This window comes from Fundulus heteroclitus, unplaced genomic scaffold, assembly GCF_011125445.2.
Source record: "Fundulus heteroclitus isolate FHET01 unplaced genomic scaffold, MU-UCD_Fhet_4.1 scaffold_170, whole genome shotgun sequence".
NCBI classification, from domain to species: domain Eukaryota; kingdom Metazoa; phylum Chordata; class Actinopteri; order Cyprinodontiformes; family Fundulidae; genus Fundulus; species Fundulus heteroclitus.
The window spans coordinates 304,296-330,353 of record NW_023396582.1 but is presented as its reverse complement, the minus strand read 5'-3'; the positions used below and the strand labels follow the sequence as shown (position 1 = coordinate 330,353).

The 26,058-nt window shown below is 41.3% G+C and overlaps 2 protein-coding genes across 6 annotated transcripts; one reads left to right on the top strand and one right to left on the bottom strand.

Moving 5' to 3' along the window:
* Positions 1-1,420: 1,420 nt before the first annotated feature.
* On the top strand, positions 1,421-9,329 carry LOC105938979 (nitric oxide synthase interacting protein). Of its 3 annotated transcripts, none has more exons than XM_036129436.1 (10): positions 1,421-1,536; positions 1,726-1,830; positions 3,666-3,771; positions 4,540-4,621; positions 5,833-5,968; positions 6,065-6,204; positions 7,105-7,221; positions 7,985-8,055; positions 8,148-8,256; positions 9,008-9,329. In XM_036129436.1, the coding sequence occupies exons 2-10, from the start codon at positions 1,761-1,763 to the stop codon at positions 9,077-9,079; spliced, it is 903 nt and encodes a 300-aa protein (XP_035985329.1). In that variant the 5' UTR covers positions 1,421-1,536; positions 1,726-1,760; the 3' UTR covers positions 9,080-9,329. The 3 variants fall into 3 exon arrangements, with proteins under 3 accessions (XP_035985329.1, XP_012736423.2, XP_021163293.2); XM_012880969.3 differs by having other exon boundaries at positions 1,436-1,533; XM_021307618.2 differs by having other exon boundaries at positions 1,504-1,615.
* Positions 9,210-23,811, bottom strand: rcn3 (reticulocalbin 3, EF-hand calcium binding domain). Of its 3 annotated transcripts, none has more exons than XM_012880950.3 (8): positions 23,710-23,811; positions 21,429-21,662; positions 18,312-18,505; positions 17,908-18,080; positions 17,281-17,341; positions 17,100-17,191; positions 16,428-16,535; positions 9,210-9,690 (listed from the first exon to the last, which is right to left on the bottom strand). In XM_012880950.3, exons 2-8 carry the CDS (start codon positions 21,644-21,646, stop codon positions 9,583-9,585), a joined length of 954 nt encoding a protein of 317 aa, XP_012736404.1. In that variant the 5' UTR covers positions 21,647-21,662; positions 23,710-23,811; the 3' UTR covers positions 9,210-9,582. The 3 variants fall into 3 exon arrangements, with proteins under 3 accessions (XP_012736404.1, XP_012736395.1, XP_035985328.1); XM_012880941.3 differs by lacking the exon at positions 9,210-9,690 and adding an exon at positions 14,834-15,198; XM_036129435.1 differs by lacking the exon at positions 9,210-9,690 and adding an exon at positions 14,834-15,198 and having other exon boundaries at positions 21,429-21,711; positions 23,711-23,801.
* Between the last annotated feature and the right edge of the window lie 2,247 nt (positions 23,812-26,058).

Below are 26,058 nucleotides of genomic sequence, written 5' to 3'. Positions count from 1 at the left end.
GGTATAAAAAGGAAAGCATTGAATAGAACTTTTTCTGACCGAAGAAAGGAAATCTTCAGTCACATATTAATCTCAGTCTCAGCATGTGGGATGTCCATGATTGCACAGATGTAACAGATGTAATAAAATCTACAGCAAATCATCTATGACTAACAGCCTTTGAAAATTAGCTTGTTTAAAAATATAATTGAATTCCTGTCAAACTGAGCTCTAAAAGTCTGTATGATTTATAGAATTAGAGCAATTTATTTGTTTCTACAATGTGCTGCTGCTTAAAAGGTACAAATTCATTTCTAAAGTTGTCTATGTGGAATGCAAGAAAACAAAAATGTAAATCTTGATAACAAAAGACATATTCAGATATTTTTTATTATTATTTAAATAAGCTTAAATTGTGGGTTTTCCAGTCTTGAATCATTTGACTCTAAGGCCACTCGTCCTTATTTGTTCATATTGTGTTTAGATATTAAAGTTAAATTTTTATTTTATTTTATTTATTTATTTGCTTCAAATCCCAGGCAAAAATAAGCCATGCCCTCCATCAAACAGTCAGGTGTTGGAAATTAGGGCTCTGTCAAAAAGCAGCTTGTTTTAAATTTAGCATGTTGGTTACCAACATGCTAAAGCTTTTGAAGCAAATATTTACCAGGTAAATATTTGCTTCAAAAGCTCTGGAACACTGAAAGTAAATTGATTCCACTTATTATACACCTGAGGCCCAAAGAGGTTAAACTTTGTGAAAATGTGCATAAGAGCTGCTTAGAGACACGCTGATAAAAAAAGTGAGCTCATTCTATGAAGAGGCAGCAACTATAGACCTTTATCAATCATTACTACTATACTAGAAAGAGAGAGACCGTGATGCAAAGTGAGGAACAGCGACCTCTGCTGGTGGATTTCAGAACTGTAAAAGCATGATAGAGATTCCAGCAGGAGCAAGGAGCGGGGTGAGCTATAGAGAATGCATCAAACCTCCTTTAGATCCGCCGTGGTTGGTAGGATTCTCACAGATCTGTCTGGGGAAAAACAATGAGAATTAGTCTGGGTTTTGGGATTTTTAACGGAGTAGTTTTGTTTTTCACAAGTTTAGTGCTTTATCAAATATTCCAAAGGAGAGGAGGAAAATGCGTAACATGTACTGTACACCTTCATTAGAACCACAAAAAACAGCAACAATAACATTGCTTTTCAATCTATTTGGGGTTCATGCAGTCCCATGTTATACTCCTACAACTTTTTCAGGATTTGTCAGCCACAAACTTCAGTGTGTTTTATTGAGATTTTATGTGACAGAAAAACCGAAACGACAAGACATAAATACCCAAAATAATACACGACGGTGAATGTGAGAACTACGTTTATGTTGAGGATCAACGCCTGCGCTGGATTTACTGAAGACCAGGTGATGTTACACCTTTCTCCAGTAGGTGGCGGTAGACTCCTACAAGATGTTTGCAATCTGCTAGCAAACGGAGAGAAGAAAACAAAGAAGACGACGAAGAAGAAGAAACGACAACAACACGGAAAAGAGAAGAAGTAAACACACTAATTTATTGATTTTTAATAATGGTCACGGCACCTCTGTAGAACCGCAGCAGGAGGCCTTCCTGTGGTGGTCCGTATAAAGCTGCCCCTGGGCGGCACATCGCTGGCTAGTTTCTCTGTTTACATTAGCAGCTAATGCTAGCTGACGATTACTAAATGTTCACACATGTTTCCTGGCAGGTGACAGCTGCTAAACCTCGGAAAGGAAGGGCAACATGACTCGACATGGGAAGAACTGCACGGCTGGAGCTGTCTACACTTACCATGAGAAGAGGAAGGACACAGGTGAGCTTCAGACCGATGGCTGCCTGTGCTCCGACTGCACCCTGAGCTAAACAGCTGGAACATTATGACATAAAAGTGGGCGAGTGTGTTCAGAAGGCCAGAGTTTCCATCCATTCGTTCTCTAATGCTTCTCCGGAATCAGACTGACAGAAGTGGGACTGCCAAACAATCGGTGGCGCCGGGCCCTCTGACCCTGCAGCAGGATGCAGACACTGATCTTCCTGTGATTATTACCGGCTTTAAAACCATCTCCGGCACCCTTTGTTCCCGCTGCACCCTCTACAAGATACCCTCAGATTCGTAAGCTTTCTCCAGAGCCACAAAACACAAGTACGCCAGAGACAAAAGCTCCCATGATGCCCTCAGATGTTCTGGTCCACTGTCCCTCAATAAAGAGGAAAGCCACACAGCTTTTCCTGGATCCAAGCTTTGACAGTCAGTCAGAGCTTCCTGTCCAACACCACATGTTTCTCAGAACAGGAGGAATCTCTTGATGGCTGAACAGTTGATCAGAGTTTCATCCTGCCTTATGAAGAGCAGACGTCTCAAAATGCTACCTCGGGGATCAGCTCTCAACTAGACTCAATAAAGTGCCAGTCTCAAACTCTGATCCTCCAGGGCTGGTGTCCTGCAGCTTTTACATGTGTCCCTTGTCCTGCACAAGGGCTGAACTAGCTCACTCACCTGCAGCCAGGCTCTGCAGAGCTCTGCTACAGTTGTTAAAAATATCAATGTGATCGCTGCAGCTCATCCAAAACGCTGCAGCTGTAGACCTGGCCGACTCCAGGAAAACCAACCGTATCCTGTCCTGGCTTCCTATTTGAGAAAGGAAAGTTATTAGTCTTGATATTGGTCTATAATTCATAAAAAGGCCTTGGGTTAAGTCACAGTATAAGACATCTAGAGCCTTCAGGCCCTTTGCAGTGTGTTTACTCAGTGTTCTTTGGACTAGAACTAAGCAATAGGAGGCTGGGTTTAGTTTCTGAGCACCTTATTAGATAAATTATCAGTTATCAGCTTATTGGATAACGTTTTAGGTAGTTATTTGTTATAATTTGTGTTTTATTGCTGTTTCTGTATGTGTAATGACTATGTTCTAAATTGAATCTTTTCTTTAAAGATATATGGCACGGCAAATACCAAAAGGTGGCTTTTATGCTGGCGTGACTTTGTGTATTGGTCAGTGTCTACTAAACAGAACCATCGTCAGAAAACAATCAGGAACAAAATGAGTGAAAGAGCAACTAAAGCTCAACAATGTACTCTGGTAGTCCAAGTTTGGCTCCTTTTCAACTTGAGCATAAAGAAATGTGAACTGAATGCAGACGTTTAAATGGGCCGAGTCACATACTATGACTATAAAAAACTATATTCATCTACAACAAAACCATCTACACCAAGCCTTCGTCCTGATAGCGTTTACTTTGTCCTTTTTGAGCCTGAACTTTGCACCGGCCACGATCAGCAGACATAAGCATTGCTGTGCCCTCTGCCGACAATACAGCAGAAAGCAAGATGGCGACTATTGAAACAGCAACTGCAACAGTCACGTGGTCTTGTCATGGTAAATATACACAAAAGTTCTTTGATTACTAACAAATAGAGCCAAGACAAAGTGTAAAACACAGAAATTATAATAAGCCAACAGGAAGTGATAATTTAATTGGAAAATCTTTATATGCAACCAGAGAGAGGCACTAGGGTAGAAATTCATAAAGTCATGGTACGTGACTCGGCCCTTTAAGCAGGACTGTTCATGGAGTCCTGCTTAAAGGACTGTTAAGTCTGCCAGGACACTTTTTGTGATCATGTTGTGTCATTTTCATCCCGTCTAGCGGCGTCCGGTTACGGCACACAGAGCGTCCGCCTGGGCAAAGATGCCATCAAAGACTTTGACTGCTGCTGCCTGTCCCTGCAGCCCTGCCAGGTTCCTGTGGTGACGTACGTTTCTCACTCTAACGGACAACACGCACACAACGGCGGCCCTTAAGCTTCCCTCTGTCACAGTTTATGATTAGTAGCTTGATCAAATGTAGTCGAAACATAGAAAACAGCTGAGGTCCATTAGATCGGAGCACATGATGGGAATGTAGAACTACTGAAATATAATCTCGACTCATGTTTGTGACATTTACCAGCATGAGGTTATGCTTTGACTATATAACTGTATAGTGTAGCACACATAGCATCAAGTAGAACTGCAGATGTCATAACCCTCACCTTGCTGTGTCTCAGTATGCACTCAAAGTGCACTGCAAAAAGGGAACTAAATGTAGGTAAAATTTTCTTGAAAAGAGTGTATTTGTCCTTGATTTGAGCAGGCAAGTTTAAATAATCTGCCAATGGAATAAGAGCTTTACACTTACAATAGGAAAAACTCATCTCCATCATCTTATTTCAAGTGCAGTATATCTAATTAGATTAGGAATATACTCATTCCATTGGCAGATCATCTTATTTACCTACTCAAATCAAGGCCAAATACACTAATTTCAAGAAAACTTTATTTACTTTTAGTTCTCTTCTTGCAGTGTGCTAATGCAAACATCACATACTTTGACATTTTAATGCAGTTGCAAAGCTTATTATATTTTTGATCTCTTATGTTTGTGATAGTTCATCATATAGTGAGGTACAATACAATTCATGAACTTTTTACACTCATGTAGACGTCTCAGAGTATATCATTTGTGTGGTTGCTGTCCACAGCCCAGATGGATACTTGTATGAGAAACAGGCCATTCTTGAATACATTCTTCACCAGAAGACAGAAATAGCCAAAAAGATGAAGGTAAGAGCTGCACATCAACAGCACTTGACTGAACAATGATTATTGCTCAAGTGTTCTCTTTGATGTGTCTGCGCTTAAAATATTATGATCACAAAGTGTGTGGGAGTAAACTGAAACGTGTTTTCACTTCCTCATAGTGACTGGGATGGATTTTAGATTTATTACACATCATTGACCAAAGCCCAACTTTCTGACCTGCATGCAAAGCACTGCAATTCAGTTCAGTTTATTTATATAGTGGCAATAAACACACGTTGTGTTAAGGCACTTAGCAATAAAAAGTCAGTTCAACACAGACATTCTAATTTGATCCTAGTTATCAAACAATGTGGTCAAGTTCTGTTTGTTATTCTAATTGGTTAAAAGTTTTCCCTCTAAGGAAACTCCAGCAGATTATATCGAGCCATTCTCTCCTCCTGGATGAGCCTGGAGCCACAGTGGAGAGTCGCTGGCATTGTGTTGTTGCCTATGGAGCAATCCCTCACATATGCTTTATGCATATATAAATCCCTTCATTTACATATGCATAAAGCTTTATTAGATTTTACTCTGGGGCTGTTTCATGTTCAATGGACACTAAAACGGAAAGGTAGAAGAGAAAAACATGAGACGAAGTGCCAAACCTCTAGCAGAACCAGGCTCAGTGTGAACGGCCATCTGACATGACTGACTGGTGGTTAGAGGAGACAGAATGGCTTATGACTCTGACTGGACCATTATCTGGATGATTTGATTGAAAGTCAGAATCAGAAATACTTTAATAATCCCAGAGGGAAATTATTTTCGTTACATGCTCCAGATATACAACAACATTGTTGTGAGACATTGTCCAAGATGGACTGAAGCCTGGACAGCATCCTCCTCTCTGCCACTGTCAGTCAATGGCTTTGTTTTAAATAAACAAAGCCATTGGCAAAAACTAGAAACAGAAACACAAAACCAACCACCAAGTACGTCAGTTTTAAAGTGCAAAAATATTGACATTTTTTATGAAACTAAACTATTGAAATACTTTGATTATTAGTATAATACTATAGATTTAGTGTTGGTGTGTAGTGTAAACACTGCTGGCTATAAAGAGATGTAGCTACAGGGATATCTTAAAGTGATTTAAGGTAAATGAGTATATTGATTGGAAAGAACTATCTTTTTTCAATCTTTTTGACATCTTTGTTGTTTGTTGGTTGGATGTTCCCTCTGTGATCCTGCAGGCTTATGAGAAGCAGAAGCAAGCCCAAAAGAGCAACAACCAGCTGGAGTCTAAATCTGAGGAACGTCAGAGAGTGGAGAGGTTTAAAACCAGTGAGCACAACATCGTGTCCAAGCCCATAAACCCTTTTACATCTGGTGAGACCCTCCTCTCTTACTGCCGGTTGTTGTTTGTATTTACAACTGTTGTTTCTGGAATAAACCAAATTTGTTTGATTATTTTTTTCTCTTCAGGGCAGAAGAAAGACAGCGAAGCGAGCAGCTCAGCAGAAGCATCCACTGCCGGCCCAGCCACCACCTCCAGCCAGAGCCTGCCCAGTTTCTGGATCCCCTCTCTGACCCCAGAGGCTAAGCCTACTCTGCTTAAAAAACCGGTCAGTGGCATTCCCCACATTTTCCGCAGCTTTTTTGGGGTTTATTTTGGAATCTTGTAAAATACGTCTTACATTCATCTGTTGGTCCTTTCCCATTCACCATGACAAATGTTTTTACAAAGCAGTTTAACATAACAGCCTTTCCCACACGGTGGCAGACAATACATCTTATAATAAAACGCACAAAACGTTTGATTTCAATAAACCAGAAACTCATTGTAGGGTCTTATAACAGATTAGCCAAAAATAACAATGACATTTGTTTCTTGGGTAGAAGGCATAATATTATGACCATTGGCAGGTGAAGAAAATATTACTTTTCGTCATGGCAACTGCTAGTGTGTGGGGCAGAACCATTGGGCAGCAAGTAAAGATATTGTCCTCACAGCTGATGTTTTAAAGAAATGAGCTTCGAGTCAAGCTACTGTAGCTCAGATAGCTGAAGAATTAAATTTTGTTTTTTTAGTCCTCGCTTTTTTGAGGGCCAGGGTTTAAGAGTAAGGTGTGGAAGCCCAGGCAAGGCTCTCAGTAAGTATTTAAAACAAGGGTGTGTGTGTTTTTTACGACTTAGGAGACACATTACAGAAATAAAAGAGCCTGTTGACTCACTGTTCTTCTTCCTGGACCTTATTCTATGTCAGACTGGGTAAAAGGCCTTCACTTTGTTGCAGGTCTAACTGTTTACTCTCAGAATGGACGTCATGGTATTTGCTGACCTAATGTGTACCTATCTGTTGGAACACCTTTAAAGAGAGGGCAGGTTGACCCTATGATTTCAAACCTACAGCCGTTTTTTTCTGTACTCTTAGAAGAGGATTCTGCAGCTGTGTGTTGAAATATCACACAAACTGTCATGTGTGCACATCATTTTTGTAATGGCATGCGTTCTCTCTCTGCTAGAGTAAAGCTGTGTTATGTCCCATGTCTGGACGGCCCATAAAGATGAACGATCTAATCACTGTGCACTTCACTCCACTGGACCCAAGCCTGGACAGAGTGGCCTTGCTCAACCGCCAGGTCAGTTTACTCAGCACCCTCTGCTCACACTAGCGAGGCTCCTACCTGCAAGTTACATACCGATGTATGTACTCGCGCTCTGAGAAGGATGCAAGTACCCGGTTCGCACTGTGTGAGTTCTGATTGGGCCTCAGTTAACCCAGGGTTAGTTTCTATGTCCATCAGCTCCGGAACAAACTCCCTGAAAACCTGAGATGCAAAGGTTCCTTTAAATCAGAGCTGAAAGCACGGCTGTTTACTGCAGTTTTCCCGTTAAGGACATTACTTCAACAGGAAGGTGCCTCAACAGAAACTTCCACAGAATGGCTGAAAAAGACAAGAATCAAGGTTTTTGTCATTTTTCCGTGCAAAGTCTGAAAAAAATCTGCCTGACCCAAAGGCTGAGCTGGGACATTCAACATGAACTCATCAGCTCTTAAGTGAAGAATTTTATTTGATGTGTTTTTAGTTCATGTTTAAAGGCCAGCTTATGGTTAGGATGTCATTAATTTTGAAGGGGCAGCTAAATATTCATCTATCAGTTATAGTTCATTTATTAGCCATTTAATGTTAGTCATATATCATCTCAAGTATTACATAATTTTAAGATTTTTTTCAGAACAGTCTCTTAATTTCCGTATCCGAACTAAAAAGTACGGATACATTTAAAGAAAGTTACCTAAATGATCTTAATTGTGCATTAAATCCAGTTAAATCAACGTACGCATAGGTGGTGGGGGATACGACGGTTTCCCCCTCTGTAGTTTAATGCTTCTCTCCCCAGGAAAGGTATGTGTGTGCAGTGACCAGAGACGCCCTGGGTAACAGTGTGCCCTGCGCCGTCCTGAGACCCTCGTGAGTACCCCCCCACTGTGACTTACACATATCCAGGCTTCTGTTTTAGACATGCCGCAGGGTGAGTGATGCTCCTAAGGGTTGTGTTTCAGAGGGACTGTGGTGACTCAGGAGTGTGTGGAGAAGTTGATCAAGAAGGACATGATTGATCCCGTGTCTGGAGAGAAGCTCACAGACAGAGACATCATCCCACTGCAGAGGGTACGTAGCTGTGCGACTTAAGCTGGCTGAAAAATCTTCCTATAGCAACACTCACACAATACAGATCTTAATTAAATTGTTTTTCCTGGACTTGCAAAGTAAATCAGTTACATACCTGAAGAAATGATAAGGTGCACCATGAGTTTACATGTCTATGTGTGTCTTTGTCCACATATAAGACACACTGGATTATAAGGCACATTACACATTCTTCACAAATGTGTAGTATCACTCCTCCTCTCCGGTAGGGTGACCAGATGTCCCTGATTTCTGGGGACAGTCCCCGTTTTGGATGACATGTTCCCGGAAATGTCCCCTATTTCAGTGTATCATGATGGAGTAAAAAAGTTTAACGCAACAAGAGGTAATTACCCGGTCCTGCCACAGTCCTGACATAGTAGAGCTTTGCCGAACGCACCTTCTACACCCCAGCGTTGCAGTTCAGACAAAACAAACCAACCCCCAGGCAGAGATTGTGTGCTTAACAAAATCAGAAACGTCCCCGATTTTCATCAGAGAAATCAAATCTGGTCATAAGGAGGAAATTCACTGGCCGCATAACGTAAGAGGCGTGGTTTACGGGCGTGTTTTTAAGGCCTGAAAATACAGTATGCAGTTAGCAACTAGAGGTAGTTTCCCCCTCATGGCAGACATTGATACGTCCTTTTGAGAGCTTTGTCTGCTCTGTCCCCCTCCCTGTCTGTCTGGGAGCTCAGCTCCAGGTTCCTGATGATGTTCTGTATCTTCACAGGGTGGAACCGGCTTCGCAGCGTCTGGAGTTGACCTCAGCGCCAAAGAGGCGCGTCCAGTGATGCAGGCATGAGCGCATGGAGGATGTGTGTCTGCCACTGCTCACAGTGATTTTAGGCCCATCTTATATGTGCCTGAGTGAAATGTCAAAGCCTGATGTGTTTCTGGAATATCTTTGGAGCTTGTTGCAACCTGTAAATCCATTTTTTTTCTTTAAGCAGCAGCCCTGTGACCTATACTTCCTATGTATTTTCTTTTTTTCTTTTGAATGAATGCTGTTGCCTGTCTAAATAACACAATAAAGGAAATAGCAATTATAAGGATTTTTTAAGCAAAGTACTTCCTGAGTGTCCTCTTTCTCATTGCAGCATTGTTATGACAGTCGCTTGAGAAGACTGAATGCCTGCTTCTCATGTTTAATGAGAAGAAAATAATGGCTGGCTTTTACTGTCAGAGTAGCCATAGCCAAAGCTGTGTCCAGCTGCTTTGTGGCTGTAGTTGTCGTTATTTTTTGTCTTAATTCATATTGGCCAGTTTTATTGGTCTCTTCAACTGATACGTATTTACAAATCAGATTCACAGCTCATCATGCTCCTCCACCCTCATGCCTCCATAGTCAGTGATTGTGCTCATCTTGATGTATTCTGTGTTGTCGAGCACTTCCAGCAGTGTCAGACGGCCATCCTGATGAGCAGAGCACAGAACACAGAACATTGATTTTATAGTGTGCACATTTAAAATAACCTTTTTCCAAGCCCGCTTAAGAAAAAAATCTATTTATACAGTACCTTGCAAAAGTTTTCATACCTCACATTATATCACATCACAACCAGGACCTTCCGTGTATTTTATTGGGATTTTATCTAATAAACTAACTCAAAGTAAAGAATAATTGTGAAGTTGAGATCAGAAATCCCCAGAATCCTTCCTGTTGGTAGAAGTTAGTCTTGCAGCGCGTCTTGATCCAGCTCTTCGTCCATAATAGTTTTCTTGAACAAGGTTGTGAGGAAAGAGGCTCAACTCTACAGTCCAGTTAAACTGAATAAAACAGCTTTCATTTCTGAGAAATCTGCAAAGTGAGAACTAAGAAGCATCTCTGACAGGTTAGATAGATGCAGCTAACTTTTAAGCCTCCAAGTCCAAAATAAGGGTGGACCTCAGCTCTTCTTAACTTTTATTACTGAACAGCAAATATCTATTCCTTAGACTACTGGTCACAGTCCAGAGGCGATACAAGTCCTATTTTTTGACCAGTGGAGCTACATTTAGTCTCACTTCCTTACTGCATTCTTCCTTCATCTGTGGGTAAACCCATTCTGCTCCAACACTCCCTCACGGTTGGGTTCAGGTCAGGAAATGTTCTAATACATTTCATACGTGCAGTCCCATATTATTCTCATACTCAACCTTGGATGGCATTGTTCAGCTTCTACGTTTAGGAAGCACGACATCAGCACTGGTCATTATTTAACTTATTGGCCTGATCAGTAAAACTGGGCCGATATTTTGATACAGAACAAATTGCCATCGTGTAATCTGCTGTTCACTAAGTACATTCTGCCCAAAACACTTTTCAAGCTACTTTTTGCTCAGACATTTCCCCACAGCTCATCTCTCCCACTTCCCAGATCCCCCAGCCAGGCAGCCACATGTCCCGGTGAGTTTCTTAGCTTACATCCACCAGCCAAAGGTTTCCCTTATTTCTTATCAGTTATGTGTTGAGCCAGCCCTGCCCTCTGAGAGACTATCAAAGGTACATGGGAGACAGACACTTCAGATGTTTGGGAATCACATTTTACTATGGTCAATTCAAAATCGCTTTGTGTCAGTCTAAGGTGGTTCACGGAGCCCACTGATCCAAATCCTAGCGGAAAGTGACCCCAACTCATTTCTTTGCAGGAAAGGACTCATTTTGCAAAGGGTCAGGTGCTGTTCTTTAGCACTTATGTCCTGTCTTAGTATAGAAAGGATCCATTGTTCTTTTCAGAATTAATTAGACCTTGGCTCCTTTCATGACATCTGAGCTGTTCAGTGGTCCATCTTCAGCGCTGTGGGGTGACCAGTGGTTGACTGCCTTCCTTCTTTGCAGGCTCATAGTGCTGCTTCCAGCTCTGCCAGAACTGGAACAAGTGTCTAAACTTGACTGGATGTAGATACAGTTAGGCCCAGAAATATTTGGACATTGATGCAATCTTCATGGCTTGGGCTCTGCATGCCACATTGGATTTGAAATGAAAACAACTACAATGTAACTGAAGTGCAGACTTTAAGGATTCATTCAAGGGGTTGAACAAAAATATATGATTAAACATGTAGAAATTGCAGCTATTTTTATACAAGCGCTCCTCATTTCAGGGGCTGAAAAGTAATTGGGTAAATATACATAACCCTTGGTAAGATGTTACTTTTCAATATTTTGTTGAGAATCCTTTGCAGGCAAAGACTGCCTGAAGTCTGGAAGCCATAGATAACACCAAACGCTGGGTTCCTCCTTTGTGATCCTTTGTCAGTCCTTAACTGCAGCCGACTTCAGTTGGTGCTTCTTTGTGGGTCTTATGTTTTGTCTAGAGCAAATTAAATGAATGATCGGTTGGGTTGAGATCTGGTGATTGACTCGGCCATTGCAGAATATTCCACTTCTTTGCTTTAAAAAACTCTTGGGTTGATTTTGCGGTATGTTTTGGATCATTGTCCATCTGTACTGTAAAGCGCCAGCCAAACAACTTTGCTGCATTTGTCTGAATCTGAGCAGAATGTATATCTCTATACACTTCAGAATTCATCCGGCTGCTTTAGTCTTTTGTCACATCATCAATAAACACCCAGTGCCACTAGAAGCCATGCATGCCCTTGCCATCACTCTGCCTCCACCATGTTTTACAGAAGATGTGGTGTGCTTTGGATCATGAGCTGTTCCAATTCTTCTCCAGACTTTCTTCTTCCCGTCATTCTGGTACAGGTTGATCTTAGTCTCGTCTGTCCAAAGAATGCTGTTTCACAACTGGGCTGGCTTCTTCAGCTGTTTTTAATCTGAATAATTCTGCCCTTTCCATTTTCGAGGCTGATTAATGGTTTGCATCTTGTGGTGAATCCTTTGTATTTACTCTCATAAAGTCTTTTTTTATGGTAGACTTAAAAAAAGAGATACCGATACACCCACTTCCTGGAAATTGTTCTTCACTTGAGTGGATGTTTGTGAGGTGTTTTTCTTCACCGTGGAAAGAATTCTGCAATCATCCACCACTGTCGTCTTCTATGGACGTTCAGGCCTTTTTAAGTTCACCAGTGCACTCTTTTTTTTTCTCAGAATGTACCAAACTGTTGATTTGGCCACTCCTAACATTTCTGCTGTCTCTCTGATGGATTTCTTCTTTTTTCAGCCTCAGGATGGTCTGTTTCACCTCCATGGAGAGCTGAGCTCCTTTGGACGCATGTTGTGTGTTCACAGCAACAGCTTTCTTGAAAAAGAGACAGACCTCAGCTATCTAATCTAATAGATTTATATTCAATAAATCAGAATATTTGTTCCAGTGAAGGTTGTCAGAATAAAATTATCTTTTGAAAATAACCTTTAAGCAGGTATTAAACATTTTTCATTAAGTATACATTCTGTATTAAATACTTTTTATTGGTCTGAACAGCCCCGCCTCTCGCCCAGTGAATGCTGGAGATAGGCACCAGCACCCCGCGACCCCATGAGGGATAAAGCGGATCAGAAAATGGATGGATGGATGGATGGTCTGAACAGAAAGGCTGTGCAGATGGTGGTGCAAATAGCACAGAAAATGACCTGCAGCAGCCTGCCATCCTGAGAGGACATCTACAGCAGCCGATGCACGAGCAGAGTGACTGGGATTATGGCTCCCACCCAGCCAGGTCCCAGTCTGTTCGGCTTTCTACCACCAGGGAAGACACTCCACAGCATCAGGGGGGGGAAAAACCGCAAGGCTGAAGCACAGCTTCTTTCCACAAGCTGGGAGACTCATGAGTATTATACAACAGCTCTGATGCTGCACCCCTGCATCACTACAGACAGACATATTTTATATTGTTTCTATACAGCAAATCCATTTTAGGCAGGCTGCAGGTCCAAAGGCACATATACTGTTTACATGTTAACATGGAAATCAGGATAACCTTGAACCTTGATATTTGAATCTTGAAAGTTGTCTTTTCATTAGCTGTAGGCAGGAAATAATCAAAATAAAGGCCTGGAAACTCCAGTCTATGGGTAATTGATGTATATAATGTCTTTGACTTTGTGAATTAGTAAACTACAGAAATAAATGAGCTTTTCAATAATATTGTACTTTAATGTATATTAACGTACCATTAAAAAAAAAATCAAATTGTCTGTTTTTTATCCTTTGTGATAAAGGGGATTTTCTTTTGCCTGACACCCTTAACATGCAGATGAGCTACTTTGCTGAATAACGAAGGCCAAAATAAAAATTAAACAATACTGCACTGCATTAACACCACACACAACATATGTATAAAAAAAGAGACTTTAATTGTCAAATCATAAAAAGTAACAAACTCCATCCTTGACCTTCTTAATATGTTCTTGTTTTTTCCAATTGTACAATGATTGCCCTGCTTGATGAGTTTACACAGTTATTAAATACAAATTCTTCTGGACAAAAAGCACTGTTGGCCATCAGAATCCACTTAAAGCCAGATTGGACATTACATGTATGATCATCTATTGACCCAAGCATTGAAAAATGACTTAGACAACACAGAGAGGACTACATATTTCTTCGTATCACCTGTCCTTACATACACAGTATGTGACTGCATCCAGAAGTACGAGTCTGAGGAAGCTACAAACAGAGATGCACCGATCAGAATGTTAAGGCTGATTTCTGCTCTTCCAATTCGAACGTTTTTACCTGCCGATACAGATTTCATATGATTTCTCTCTCTAAAGTCCACAATTGTTCGTATCCTTGCTAGATAAGGCTTTGGTATTTCTGGGGGTTTAATCAGCATCTTTCTTCTGCCCAAAGCAATTAAAATTCTAGAGTGGCCCAGCCAGAGGGCTGAACTGATCTAATCTGAGGGGGGAGATGAGAGTAATGGCAAGGAGACCTTCAGCAAAGATAAAGTTATAATACCAGTGGCACCATACAAAAAGTTGGCCAGAAATTAGAAGGGCTTGATGGCTGTAGTGGAAATTATGATTTCTTCACAGACTATCAGGAAGAGTATAAATCATTTCTCACATGCTATTTTGCAATAATATGTCATTTTCTTGCCATTCTCCAATGACTGGTGATCAGAGACTTTGAGGTAATGTCACACCACGTGTGTGAGGGAGCAGTTCCTGTAAATTAGGGTTTTACTATGACAAAATTAAATTTGAATTTGTTTGCACACTGGGAATTAGCACAACTAGCGCAGACAACATGAAGCGCAGACATGTTTGCATGTTGCAGAAAACCGTTTCTAAACTGCATCTAAAGTCTTTGCCTACATTTTAAACAAATACTAAATTGAAGTCATCTTTACTCAGTAACTTGATCCACATCAGGGAGTGTTGCTATCAGCTAGACCTGGTAGTGCTTTCTATGGTGCATTCACTGATCCGAACTAAAGATAGGATTTTTCAGTTTGACTGACGGAATGTGGGAGTGGTGGCCTGGTGGTTAGAGAGCCAGGCATGGCAACTTGGAGAAGCCCCAAAGGTTGCTGGTTCAAAAGTGTCTGTCACCCTGGGTGCCTGAGCAAGACTCTTCTTGACCACGGATTGCTCTCTGTGCGCCACTCAGTGTCGGCAGCACACTGCTCCCTGAGGGACGGGTTAAACGCAGAGACAGATATCTTCTCTGTGGGACTTATTTATTATCCAGAATCCTGGTCAGGGCCAATCAAGCTGAATATCTGCCGTTTCTGGCCACCGGCCGATTTCCTGGTGCATCTCTGTTTGCTAATTTCCATACATGAACAAGGGGACATCATTAAACCATGACTGCAGCATCAGAGTCAAAACTTTAGTTTAGATACTTAAGTGAAACCCGGTCTATCCCTCAACCAAATCTAAATATCCCCTTCCAACCCCAACTTCCCAAGGACAGTTCATCAAAATTCATCATGTCTCTTTGTTAAATCTTCACCATAATTGGTTGCCTGACTGCCCACAAACATGTTCCAATTGGCCAGAATCTCCTTCTTGGTGATTTTCTCGTCCTGTTGTGTGATTACAGCATTTCATCCAAAATTGGTTCATTGGTAGATCATTCAGAGAAACAGGAGAAAGGAGTGATGAGGAAGACAGAGAGAGAAAGAATATAATTAGTAATGAAGTTAACTCAATTAACAAACAATTAACATTGCTGTGCCAGTCAGCAGAGGTGGGACCAAGTTACAAGTTAGTCTCAAATCTTTCCAGTCTTGAGTCAAGTCCACATACTAAACAACCTTTAAGTTTTAAACAAGTCATTTGATCAAACATCCAATTTAATATCAGGGATGATTTCTAGATTTATACAAGGTGTTTTTGTTGCTAGAAAAGCTAGCAAGAGGACCCGAACTTTTAAAACATCTGAAATCAGAGCTGTTGCTAATTGAGAAAATGAGTGATAAAAAAAAATTTAACTAACTGCCACAGTAATGTCAGATTAGAATACATCAAATTATTTCTACAACCAAATTGAAGTGAAATTTCTAAAGTTCATTTTATTATACATGATTATGGCTCTTGTACCTTTTAGCCTGTTGTTCAGGCTAAAAGTATTGAAACTGGATGCACAAACATAATAATCAGAGGAAATGATTCCAGTTAACATAGTAACATAGGTACGGTTAAATTAGCAGATTGCAGAGCTAACAATCTGATTTCATAGCCCGTTTGTTATTACCTTCCTATATTACGTCTGAGTGAACATTCTTAAATATCAAAGGAAGTTAGTGTTGTTGCCTTTCTAGCCCTAGCTTTCACTTCAGTTTTCACTCCTCGTAAAATCTGCTGCTTTTTCCATCATCTTGTTACCAGAGCAAACAGATTAAGTCATATCATTTTTCTCTTTTGTGTTAGATCTAAGGATTATTATAAAGTGGCTGGAAGCTCATTTTAATTCAAGAAATGTGTGACTTTTCCTTTTTCCTCTTACTTCCATTATGACATAATGGAAGTCATCATGGGGGCTCTCTAACTTGGAGCCCCAATGATGACCACTTGATGAAAAAGATTCTTGTCTGATGTAAGAACACGTTAATAGTACATGATTAATGTCTGATATCCAAGTAAATGAACATACTAATCTGACTGACTACAGGACAGTTGGAATAGCAACGTATCAAAATGCTTCAAAAGAGACTTCTTGATTCATGCCGTACCTTCAGTCAGTGATCTGATACCAACATTGTTATCTTATAGCTGTATTTTATAACCTATTTAAAGCAGCACGTGCATCTACCTTGTCTGTGTCTGTTTCATGGATCAGGTGCTTGGCCTCATTGTCAGCATGGTCAACCTCTCCTGGTAAAACCCACTTGGCCACTTCATCGGCATCCAGGTAGCCGTCCTACATGCAAAACACAAACAGAGACATAACCTTACTGATCCTGTAAGAGCGTCGAGCTGAACAGAAATGGACTCAGTCAGCAGCAGCAGCACAGGAGCCTTGTAGCAAGAATTCACCAGCACCATGTCAGGCCCTCAGGCGTGAATACAAAGCCATGCAACAATTTTCAGATTTTTTATTTACACAAAGCTTTTGAAAAGTGTTGTCTTTTTTTTTTTTTTTCACTGGGCAGAATCTTGGACACATTATCGCCATAGTAGTGATACATGGTGGTGGCAGAAACATGCTGTGTGGGTGTTGTTCAGCAGAAACAGGGATGCTGGTCAGAGTTGATGAGAAGATGGATGGAGCTAAATAAAGTCTGCATCTGTGGCAAGACTAGAAAACTTGTTCTGAGATGCTCTTCATTGCAATCGGGCTGAACTTGAGCTTTCACTTCATAATAATACGTGACTTTGTGTCATGTATAATAAAGCTAAAACAGTTAAGTTTTTATAACGTGATAAAAAGAGCATGAATGCAATACACTGTCATTTTCATCAGAAAAATCTGAGCAAGTCTCACCTTGTTGATATCTCGGAAATCAGCAAAGTGTGTCTTCTCGGTCTGCACCCAGTCAGGCTCTGCTTCGCCGTCCTCAGGTGTGTACATATCACCTGGTGAGTTAAAACACTGTGACCACAGGAAGGACAGACTGGTTGCAGTGCAGAAGTTGCAGGTCAGACTGGAAACAGGGCTGACTTACCAATATATTCGTCAAGGTTGATCTTTCCATCACCGTTCTTATCAATGTCCTCCACAGTCTCCTGTGGAGAAAACGACATTCTTCTTTGAGCTTTAGTCCCCATAATTCACAACACTAAGGAAAAAGTATGTTTGAAAAATATCTTGACCTGTGTTGTCATTGTTTAACTGACAATACTGATAATATAATACTGTACACGCCAGTCAGCCATAACATTAGGACTAAATGAATAAACCTGAGTTAGTTCTGACTTATTGCTACATCAGAGCATGAACTCCACTGAACCTTCTAAAGCTCTGCGGGGGTATCTGGGACCACAGTCATTAGAAGATTCTTTTTATCTGCTTATCACAGTCCTCCAAATCTCAAAACACTTCAGATTTAAGGACAGAAAAAGGAATCCACTGCCAGAGGACTCTGTAAATTATTTTTGAATCAGCTGTCAACACTCATAGTTTTATAGCAACTATATCTACCACACCCTCAAACCGTTGCTGGTCTACAAATGTTCTAGTTGAGCATATCTTAGTTTACCAGGTAAATTAAACCCAGGCATTGATATTCATACATCTGCTTTGTTAGCTTGACTCAAATTCCTTTTAACTTCCTTTGATAGGTGGACTCTACCTGCACCACCACGTCTTTCATATAGTTGAACTCCTCAGGATGGAGGAAGGCAGTGAACTCCTCACGCGTGGCAATACCGTCACCATCTTTGTCAGCTGCCTTGAAGCGTCTTTCATCCCGAGCCAGCATGGATTTATACGTGTCCTTGTCTTCAATGTCATTGAAGTCCTCACCTGGAGAGAAAATGGGCTCTTTCAGCACTTGGAGCATCTTTTGCAACACCACACAGAATCCTTGCTTCTAAAGCTCCAAGTGTCCTTCAAGAATGCCGTCACTGAGCACTACTGCTCATTAGGACAAGTACTTCAAAGGCAGATATGACAATAGCTTATTATTGTCAGATCAGAAAGAGCACAAGGCAATAAATAAAAAGAAACGGGAACATTTTCCAAACAAAGAATTACCCAGATAGTAGCCATAGGTGGTGTTCTTATACTCTTCCCAGGCGATCTTGTCATCCTTGTTAGCATCGTAGTCCTTCCAGTGCTTGTTCACGTTTTCCTCGATGTACCTCCTCTGCCTGTGTTTGATCCATTTGTGCAGCTCTGAGTGGGTGATGTAGCCATCCTTGTCAGAGTCAATGCGGTCCACTATCTTTCTGTAGAAAGATCAAATCAGATTTACAGCCAAGTCAAATAATACAGTCTTGAAAACTGAACACAGACAATAGACGATGTTGAAAAAGAAAGTTTTTGGGTTATTTCACAAAGACATGTTCATTTCTAAAAAAGAGCACATTCAACCAGGGTTGCAGCAGGCTCCATTCCAGCTCTATTCAGAGGGGTTCCTGTAAGTGATAGCTGCACTGCAGCCAGGTGGTCTTCACCGCATGTTTGTAAAGTTTTATCATCTAGATGTAACAGCTCCTTCTGTGGCTCAATCTGTTCGTGCTGCTGGATTGAAGGAATACCAGTATGCAAAGTATTTGTCTCAGGTTTGATGGCTGCTCTGCAGGGTGTCTACACATGTACCAATCTTTGTGTTATACAAAGTGAATCAATTGAAAGGCAAAGTAAATCAATTGAAAGGAATCAACTTTATTCGGCAAGTTTGTGGGTACAAACAAGTAATTTTGCCTCAAATTCTAATGCCCGCATCATGTATAAAAATATATCTACAGTAAAGCAGGAAAATATTAAAAAGGCATTGTTCAAGGAAAAAAAGTAAGAAAAGGGGCAAAATGTACGGGGGGCAGAGAAAGGGCCGTTCTCCTCAAGTCCACCATCATCTCCACCATCTTTAGCAGGTTTAGCTTCAGGTGGTTCTGGGTGCACCAGTGGACCAGCCGACCCCCCCTCCTGTTTGTCTGCAGGCTCATCGTTGCTTGGATCAGCCCAATGCCAGTAGTATCATCTGCAAACGCCAAAAGTTACACAGATGGGTCCACAGATGTGCAGTCAGTGTGCAAGGAGAAGATGAGATAGGAGAAAACACAACCTTGGGGGCGCTGATGTTGATTGTTCTTATGCGGGAGAAGATGGTCCCTAGCCTCACTTGCTGTCGCCGGTCGGTCAGGAAGCTGATTATTCACTGACAGGTGGGGGATGGCACTGTGAGCTGGGTTTGCTTCTGGTGGAGAATGTTGCTTGAGTTAAAGGTCAAACTGAAGTCTACAAACTAGATCCTGGCATATGCCCCTTGATGGTCAAGGTGGCGCAGGACGAAGTGTAGACTCTGATTCACAGTGTCCTCTGCAGATCCGTTTGCCCAGTAAACAAACTACAGAGGGTCCAGCGGGGAGCCTGTGATGTCTTCTAAATGCTTCAGCACCAGGTGCTCAAAGTACTTCATGACCACAGATGTCGCAGCAATAGGTCTGTAGTCATTCAATCCTGTGATGGTCCATTTCTTGGGGACAGGGATGATTGTTTTAAGCAAGAGGGAACTTCACACAGATCTAGTCACTTGTTGAAGATGTTGGTGAAGATGGAGGACCATTGGGTTTGTGGATGTTTGCACTGTTAAAAATCACCCAGAACGATTATGGCAGAGTCAGGGTGTTTTATCTCCATGTCTGTTATCAGGTCAGCAAGCTCTGCTTCCACTTAAGACATGCAGGATGGGGGATATAAGCTCCAACCAGAGTAAACGAGGAGAACTCCCTTGGAGAATAAAGGCCCCCACATACTTGCGCAAACAGAGTCTGCCTTGGTCGGTGGCAAGAAGTCTTTACATTGAACTGTTTTATATGTGACGCCGACCTTAATACACTGAGTTGCTCCAAATAGGCGGTCGCAAGGACGCTTGGCATCACACTCCCCTTCTGTTCTCACTGACAGGTGTGTGGTGGAATCCTGCTGGAAAAGAAACGACTCTAGGTGCTCAGCTAGCTAATCACACATTTTACCATCCGTTCTGCTACTTCGTCCCGCTGGCTGAAGATGTGGGACTTGTAGGTATTTGCTACAAGAAATGTAGGCAACCATACGCTCGACTATGAAGGGTAAAACGTCCACAGAGAGTCAGCGCGGAGTCCACACAGCTCACAGTATGCGCACAGTACGTCCGAATATGTGGGAGCCTTAAAAGTGTTTACAGTTAATACAGTGACTCTAGGTGATGATGGCATGATTTCTGTAGCTATGTAACATCTGTGCACCACTCTTCATTGATATAAAAGCAATTCCCTCCTCCTCTGTTTTCTCAGAGAGCTCTGCACTGCGACCCACACAGAACTGCTAGAACCCTGGCAGTGATGGATTGCTGTCTGGGATGTGCTCACCAAGCCAGGTTTCTACGAGGCAAAGTGCGGCAGAAAGGCGAACGTTTTTTGTGCAGAGGAGAAATTCTTCCGTTTTGTTCACCAGGGAGCAGACGTTTGCCAGGTGTACTGTATAGAGGGATGGAGAGAGCGCATATCCCACTGGCAGAGTTTGACTAGTTCCCCTGCCTTCCTTGTCTTTGGTAGACCCCACTGAGAGCTGCTGTGCTTCCAACCAGGATCTCAGAGAAGCTCTCCGGTTCAATAAAAGACGGAGAGAAACCGCCCAGAGAAAAGGCTCTAACGTTTAGGAGTTGCTCTTTAATAAAAGTGGCTGCAGTGTGAAAGCAAGAAACAGAAAAATACAAGAATACACAGAAAACGAGCAAGCAAAGTACCCAGGCAGCCTTCTGCAGTCATAGGTTTAAAAAACGTTATGCATATGACTACTGTTCCCTGAAGGAAAGTAATAAGGCACAACACCTTTTTCTGCCCCACTGTTGAGCCTGGTTCGGTGAAGAGCGGCCATTGAACTGAATAGAGACAGATGGGTGTATCAAGTGCAGGCGGGGCCATCCACCATCACACGTCATTTGCCAAAAGACGTCTTCCCTCATACCACGCGGGGGCAGGGTATCCCATACTACCTCATTCTTCTCCTTCAGGAAGCAGTAGTCACACGCATAACAGTTTGATTGGTCACTAAATGATCAACCTATGTTCTCTTTATAAAACAATAATACAAACTAAATTAGGTATAACAGTAAATACTTGTAAGCTTACTTATTGTTTTTCTGTATAACCAGAAAGAAGAACCTACGCCAGTCTGTCTTTGCTCTCCTCAGGGGTCAGCTGGTCAAAGGTCTTGGCGTCTTCTTTGCCCAGAAAGGCCTCATGGTCATACTGGTAGTTCTGACTATCGTCATGGACATGGTCACTCAGGTCAGCCTGGTGATGGACACGCTTCTCCTGAGCAGGAACAGCAAGTGCAACAGCAGCCAGGAGGTAGACGTGTGCCAGTGAACTCAGCAGCATCATGGCTGATTTCTGGAGACTGAGGTGGAGGCAGAGATTTAAAGAAGAGGGAATGACTGAACAGTTCCGGAAAAAAATGTGAGGGAAAGAAATCACTACATCATCAGCATGTCTTAAAGTCAGCATTAATTACATCATGTTTTTTTGTCAAGCATTTTTTAACAAGTTCTAAAAAATGATATAACTATAATTTAAAGCAAGTGACTTAACAGCATGCAGTACTTTTATCTCACAAAAATAAAGCAAAATGGGAGAAATCTAATTACACGTAAATTCAGCAGAATCTTGAACCAACAGAAGTTTTTTTATTTTTTTTTTTTTTTTTTAATCAGAATCAGCTTTACTCACCAAGCTGATTCATGCAATAAGGAATTTGACTCTGGTTCCACTTTGTTCTCAACGAAGACATTTTAGTACAAACATTAAAAAAAGAGAAATAGAAATATTTTTCTTTTACAGATTAATACATACATGTTTCCACAAAAAAGGAAGACATGGTTGGATTTGTGCAAATATGCATGGTATTGATCTGGATACTCTGACTGTGTTTCAGATTAGGATCTTATCGGCCTCTAATAATGATGGATGGGAATTTTGGTCTCTTTACAACATTGTTTTACTTTCTGGCATTTTGCAGAGATCTTTTTATTCACCGCTCAGTTATAGTCCCACCACAGTATTTCAACCATGCTTTAGCTTTATCCTTTGACCTTACCATATGTCTGTTATATTGACGGTATGGGTGAGTTACTAGTTTCAAGGTTTACCAAAGTTTAAAAAGAAATTAACACATCAATCATTTTCCATCATGCAGTCTCATCGTGCTATTGTTTAAACTTTTAACTCAATGCTCTCTCCATTTTTTCTTTCATAGTAGGTACATCTGGCTTGCTGTACTGTTAAGTCTTGACACCATCCCACTGCCAATAACTCCATGTTCTCCTTCTACAGATGATACACTTGGTCGTGTCTTTCAGTGGTTAACCTGAGGCGCAGTTCCACCGGCCCCCCTCGTTTTCTACCGCCAGGCTCGGCTTCTCCCCACTCTGTCTTTCACTCAGACAGCAATTAGTTGAGCTTTTGCTGCGACTGTTTAGCTCGGTTTCTCTCCTAGATGAAGCCATTAAAGGAGCTACTACTGCCAATAATTCTACTACTTTATCATAGAAAGTAGCATACTCTCAGATCTATACAAAACTTTATTTTTAAAAACTTAAATTGGATAAAAACAGTTATGACTGTTTTTTCCTCATGGTTATTGAACTATGAGAATCTCAATCCAGGCTGTCTCAGAGAATTCTTTAATGACTAAAAGGGCCCCGTTTTCACAGCAGAGCAGTCATCACCCGTTTACCACCGTGCGGTTGAGAGATGAGACCTGTGCTTTGTGTTGATATGCTCAGCTTGGTGTTCAATAAATCTGTAAATTATCGTCTGATATTTCCACTGCCATTTCACCATTTGGAAGACACTTTTTGAATAGTCTTTCATAATGTTTAGATGTCCACTCTTATCTTAATGCAAGATGCAACTATTAACATTGATCTTTAACAACGTGGGGCCTACAGAGTGTGACCTAGGCTGGTAAAAGAAACGCTGTAAAATAAAACAAAAAGAATATGCAACTATCTTGACATTTCCAAGCATAGCTGATCTTTGCCATAGCCAGTTGGCTTCTCATGATCATTACTGAACATACAAATGAAAGCTTCTGACCAGCAATCTCCCAGAAGTCCAGTTCATCCAAAGATGTTCAGACTTGCTGATCACTTAATCAATGGATTTGATCGACTAATGCTTAAAACAAAGCAGTGAGTAAATGACACCTAAAACAGTTCTGAAACCAGTTGGAGTCAGATTTATGCCCCTTGGGTCAGCACACACTGACAGCAGAAAGCCTCAGTTTTTACAAACTCCAACTCAGCATCACTGAACACATTCAGGCTTCCAGCCTGCAGGAAACTACCCACAATGTAATGTCGTGTAATAACGGAGCAATAAAAGCTTTAGCCAAGCGTGGAATTAAACTGTCGTAGCCTTTCTGCAACAAAGTTTCAAACACTCACCAGTTCTATGGCAGCAACACAGTTAGCGACTTTTCCTTCCCACCGCAGCGCCACACACAGGACAGAGCTCCGCGTTGGCGTTCTGCTTCTTTAAATAACAACCCAAAAGGGGCGGGACTATATTCTGTAGCTGACCAATTACCGATGCCTTGGAGAAAATCCCAACCAATAAAAAGTGGCACATAGCGGGAAAGCGTTTCATGGTACATTCTTATTGGCTAGATACCGCCACGTTGTCACGCGCCCCACGTTAGAAGCCTTCTCCCATCAGCGGCAGCGCATCCTTCACTTCCCCTGCCTGGCCTGCAGACTGGGTCCCTCCCAGGCATAGCAGAAGACTGGGAGGTTCCATGCTGGAACTTCCTTAGAAAATGAAGAATTAGTCAAAGTATGAATTAAATGCACATTGGAAAAGTAATATTCAAATACAATTCAGTTCAGGTTATTCATCTCAAGGTGCTTTACAAGACAAATAGGTCTAGTTTTATGCTATTTATGATCAAACCAGGCAGTTCATACCAAACATTTACATCATATAGACACTAGAGTCTAATTTAGTCCTCATAACAATAACATGCAAGATTCCAACTGTGCAGATCCAACTCAGTTTACAATGTTAGATGAAAACAAGGAAGAGGAACAAAGACTTTTTAACTGGAAGACATGCCCAGCAGAGTCCAGAACCCTGGTCAGTATAACTGGCCTCTACTGCAACAGGCAGGGAATAAAAGGACAGAGCAAGTACACAAAAACACAGACGTACTTGTCCAGGAGTACTTTGTATGTTAAAGAAAGCACACGGAGGTAATGGCAACATGTAGCCCATCTAGCTTTGTCTAGCAGAGATAAGCAGCTAAACAGAAGCACTGGCCTGGTGGGAAGGTATGCTGGGAACAGCTGGAACAGGGATGCTGTTGATAGACCTTAAACCACAGGTGTCAAACTCAAGGCCTGCGGGCCAAATCCGGCCCATCAAGGTAAATTATTCGGCCCTTGAGAGCCAAAAAAAAGGCGTATATCCTTTTAAAGTGTATAAAGTGGCTAAAACTGTGCCTCCTGTAAGTGTAACTCACCCCAATATCAACTTTTTTTGCAGATAAACTGTATAAACTGGGCCTAAGGTTGCTACTTTTATGTTACTGTGCATTTTTTATACTACTGTGTGAACTGGAATATAATTATGAAATGAAAAGTATCGTCTCTACACATGCAAGCGGCCCTTTTAATGACTTCATGATGCCAAAGTGGCCCCATATAGAAATTAGTTTGACACCCCTGCCTTAAACAATCTGCAGGCTCATCGAACCTGTTTAATGACTTTCTGCCAGCACGTGCAAATATCAGCATCCTCTCTGAGTGGGGATCTTTAACCAGCCTGTGTCTTTCAACGCTAAACTCTATTGGCAAAATTATCATTTTTATTTGGTCCTTCCAATGAAAATGCTTACTTTCCTTTTCTGACTGTAAGACTTATAGATTGTAAACTGTAACCTGTTCCCTGGACAATATTGGCTGATTGCCATCGTGTCAGGTAAGAGCTGCGCACAATCTAGAGAAATGTGTGAGGGAGTGCTCAGGGTACAGACACATGTTTTGTGGACACACCCATTAAAGTCATACATTGATGTTACCAATAACATATGATCTAAACTAAATTAATAATTGATGTACATTGGAAAAAGTGTGTCTAATTTAGAAAAAAAAAATGTATTCATGCTGCTTTTGCTCTCCATAGAAAGACAGGTTCAAATTATAAAGGATGACAGTCTCAACAGTTAAGACAAAAATGCAACTTACATTTATTGAGAAAAATTTTAAAATATGAACTGCTTATCAATATTATTGATTGGTTATGAGTTAAAGAAGTACTGTATACAAAAAAAATTTTTTTTCATGTATTTAGTTTTTGTGTAGTGACAGAAAAAGCAAAGAGCGTCTCAACTGTCCCACTTTATCCTGCTTTCTATGGGATAGAAAAGAGAGTTCTCTGTCTCTGTGTGCACAATCTTTAGGCAAGTGAGCATTTTAAACATTTGATCAGTTTTGTGCATATTTTCCACCTTCAATTTGTAGAAATCTGAAAGCTTAAAGGGGCCTAGTCACGTATATTTATAGTCCTTTTTGAGCCTGAAAACGATTTTGCACCGATCAGCAGACATAAACATTGTTGTGCCATCTACTGCAGAACTATCAGAAAGCAAGATGGCTACAATTGACAGAGCTGCTGTAAGAGCCAGTAGACCACCCTGCAATGCTTCGCAGTAAAGTGACACCTCGGCATGGTCAAAGACCAACCCGCACCAATCTCAGAAACACCAAATGTTTTGTCTCAAATGGTCAACAGGGATC

Excerpts from the sequence above, each read along its gene's own strand:
- LOC105938979 (XM_036129436.1), top strand. The coding sequence starts at position 1,761 with ATGACTCGACATGGGAAGAACTGCACGGCTGGAGCTGTCTACACTTAC. Across the intron at positions 5,969-6,064 it reads CATAAACCCTTTTACATCTG|GGCAGAAGAAAGACAGCGAA; the intron begins GTGAGACCCTCC and ends TTTTCTCTTCAG. Across the intron at positions 6,205-7,104 it reads CTACTCTGCTTAAAAAACCG|AGTAAAGCTGTGTTATGTCC; the intron begins GTCAGTGGCATT and ends TCTCTCTGCTAG.
- rcn3 (XM_012880950.3), bottom strand. The coding sequence starts at position 21,646 with ATGATGCTGCTGAGTTCACTGGCACACGTCTACCTCCTGGCTGCTGTT. Across the intron at positions 18,081-18,311 it reads CACCTATGGCTACTATCTGG|GTGAGGACTTCAATGACATT; the intron begins GTAATTCTTTGT and ends TTTTCTCTCCAG. Across the intron at positions 16,536-17,099 it reads ATTTCCGAGATATCAACAAG|GACGGCTACCTGGATGCCGA; the intron begins GTGAGACTTGCT and ends TTTTGCATGTAG.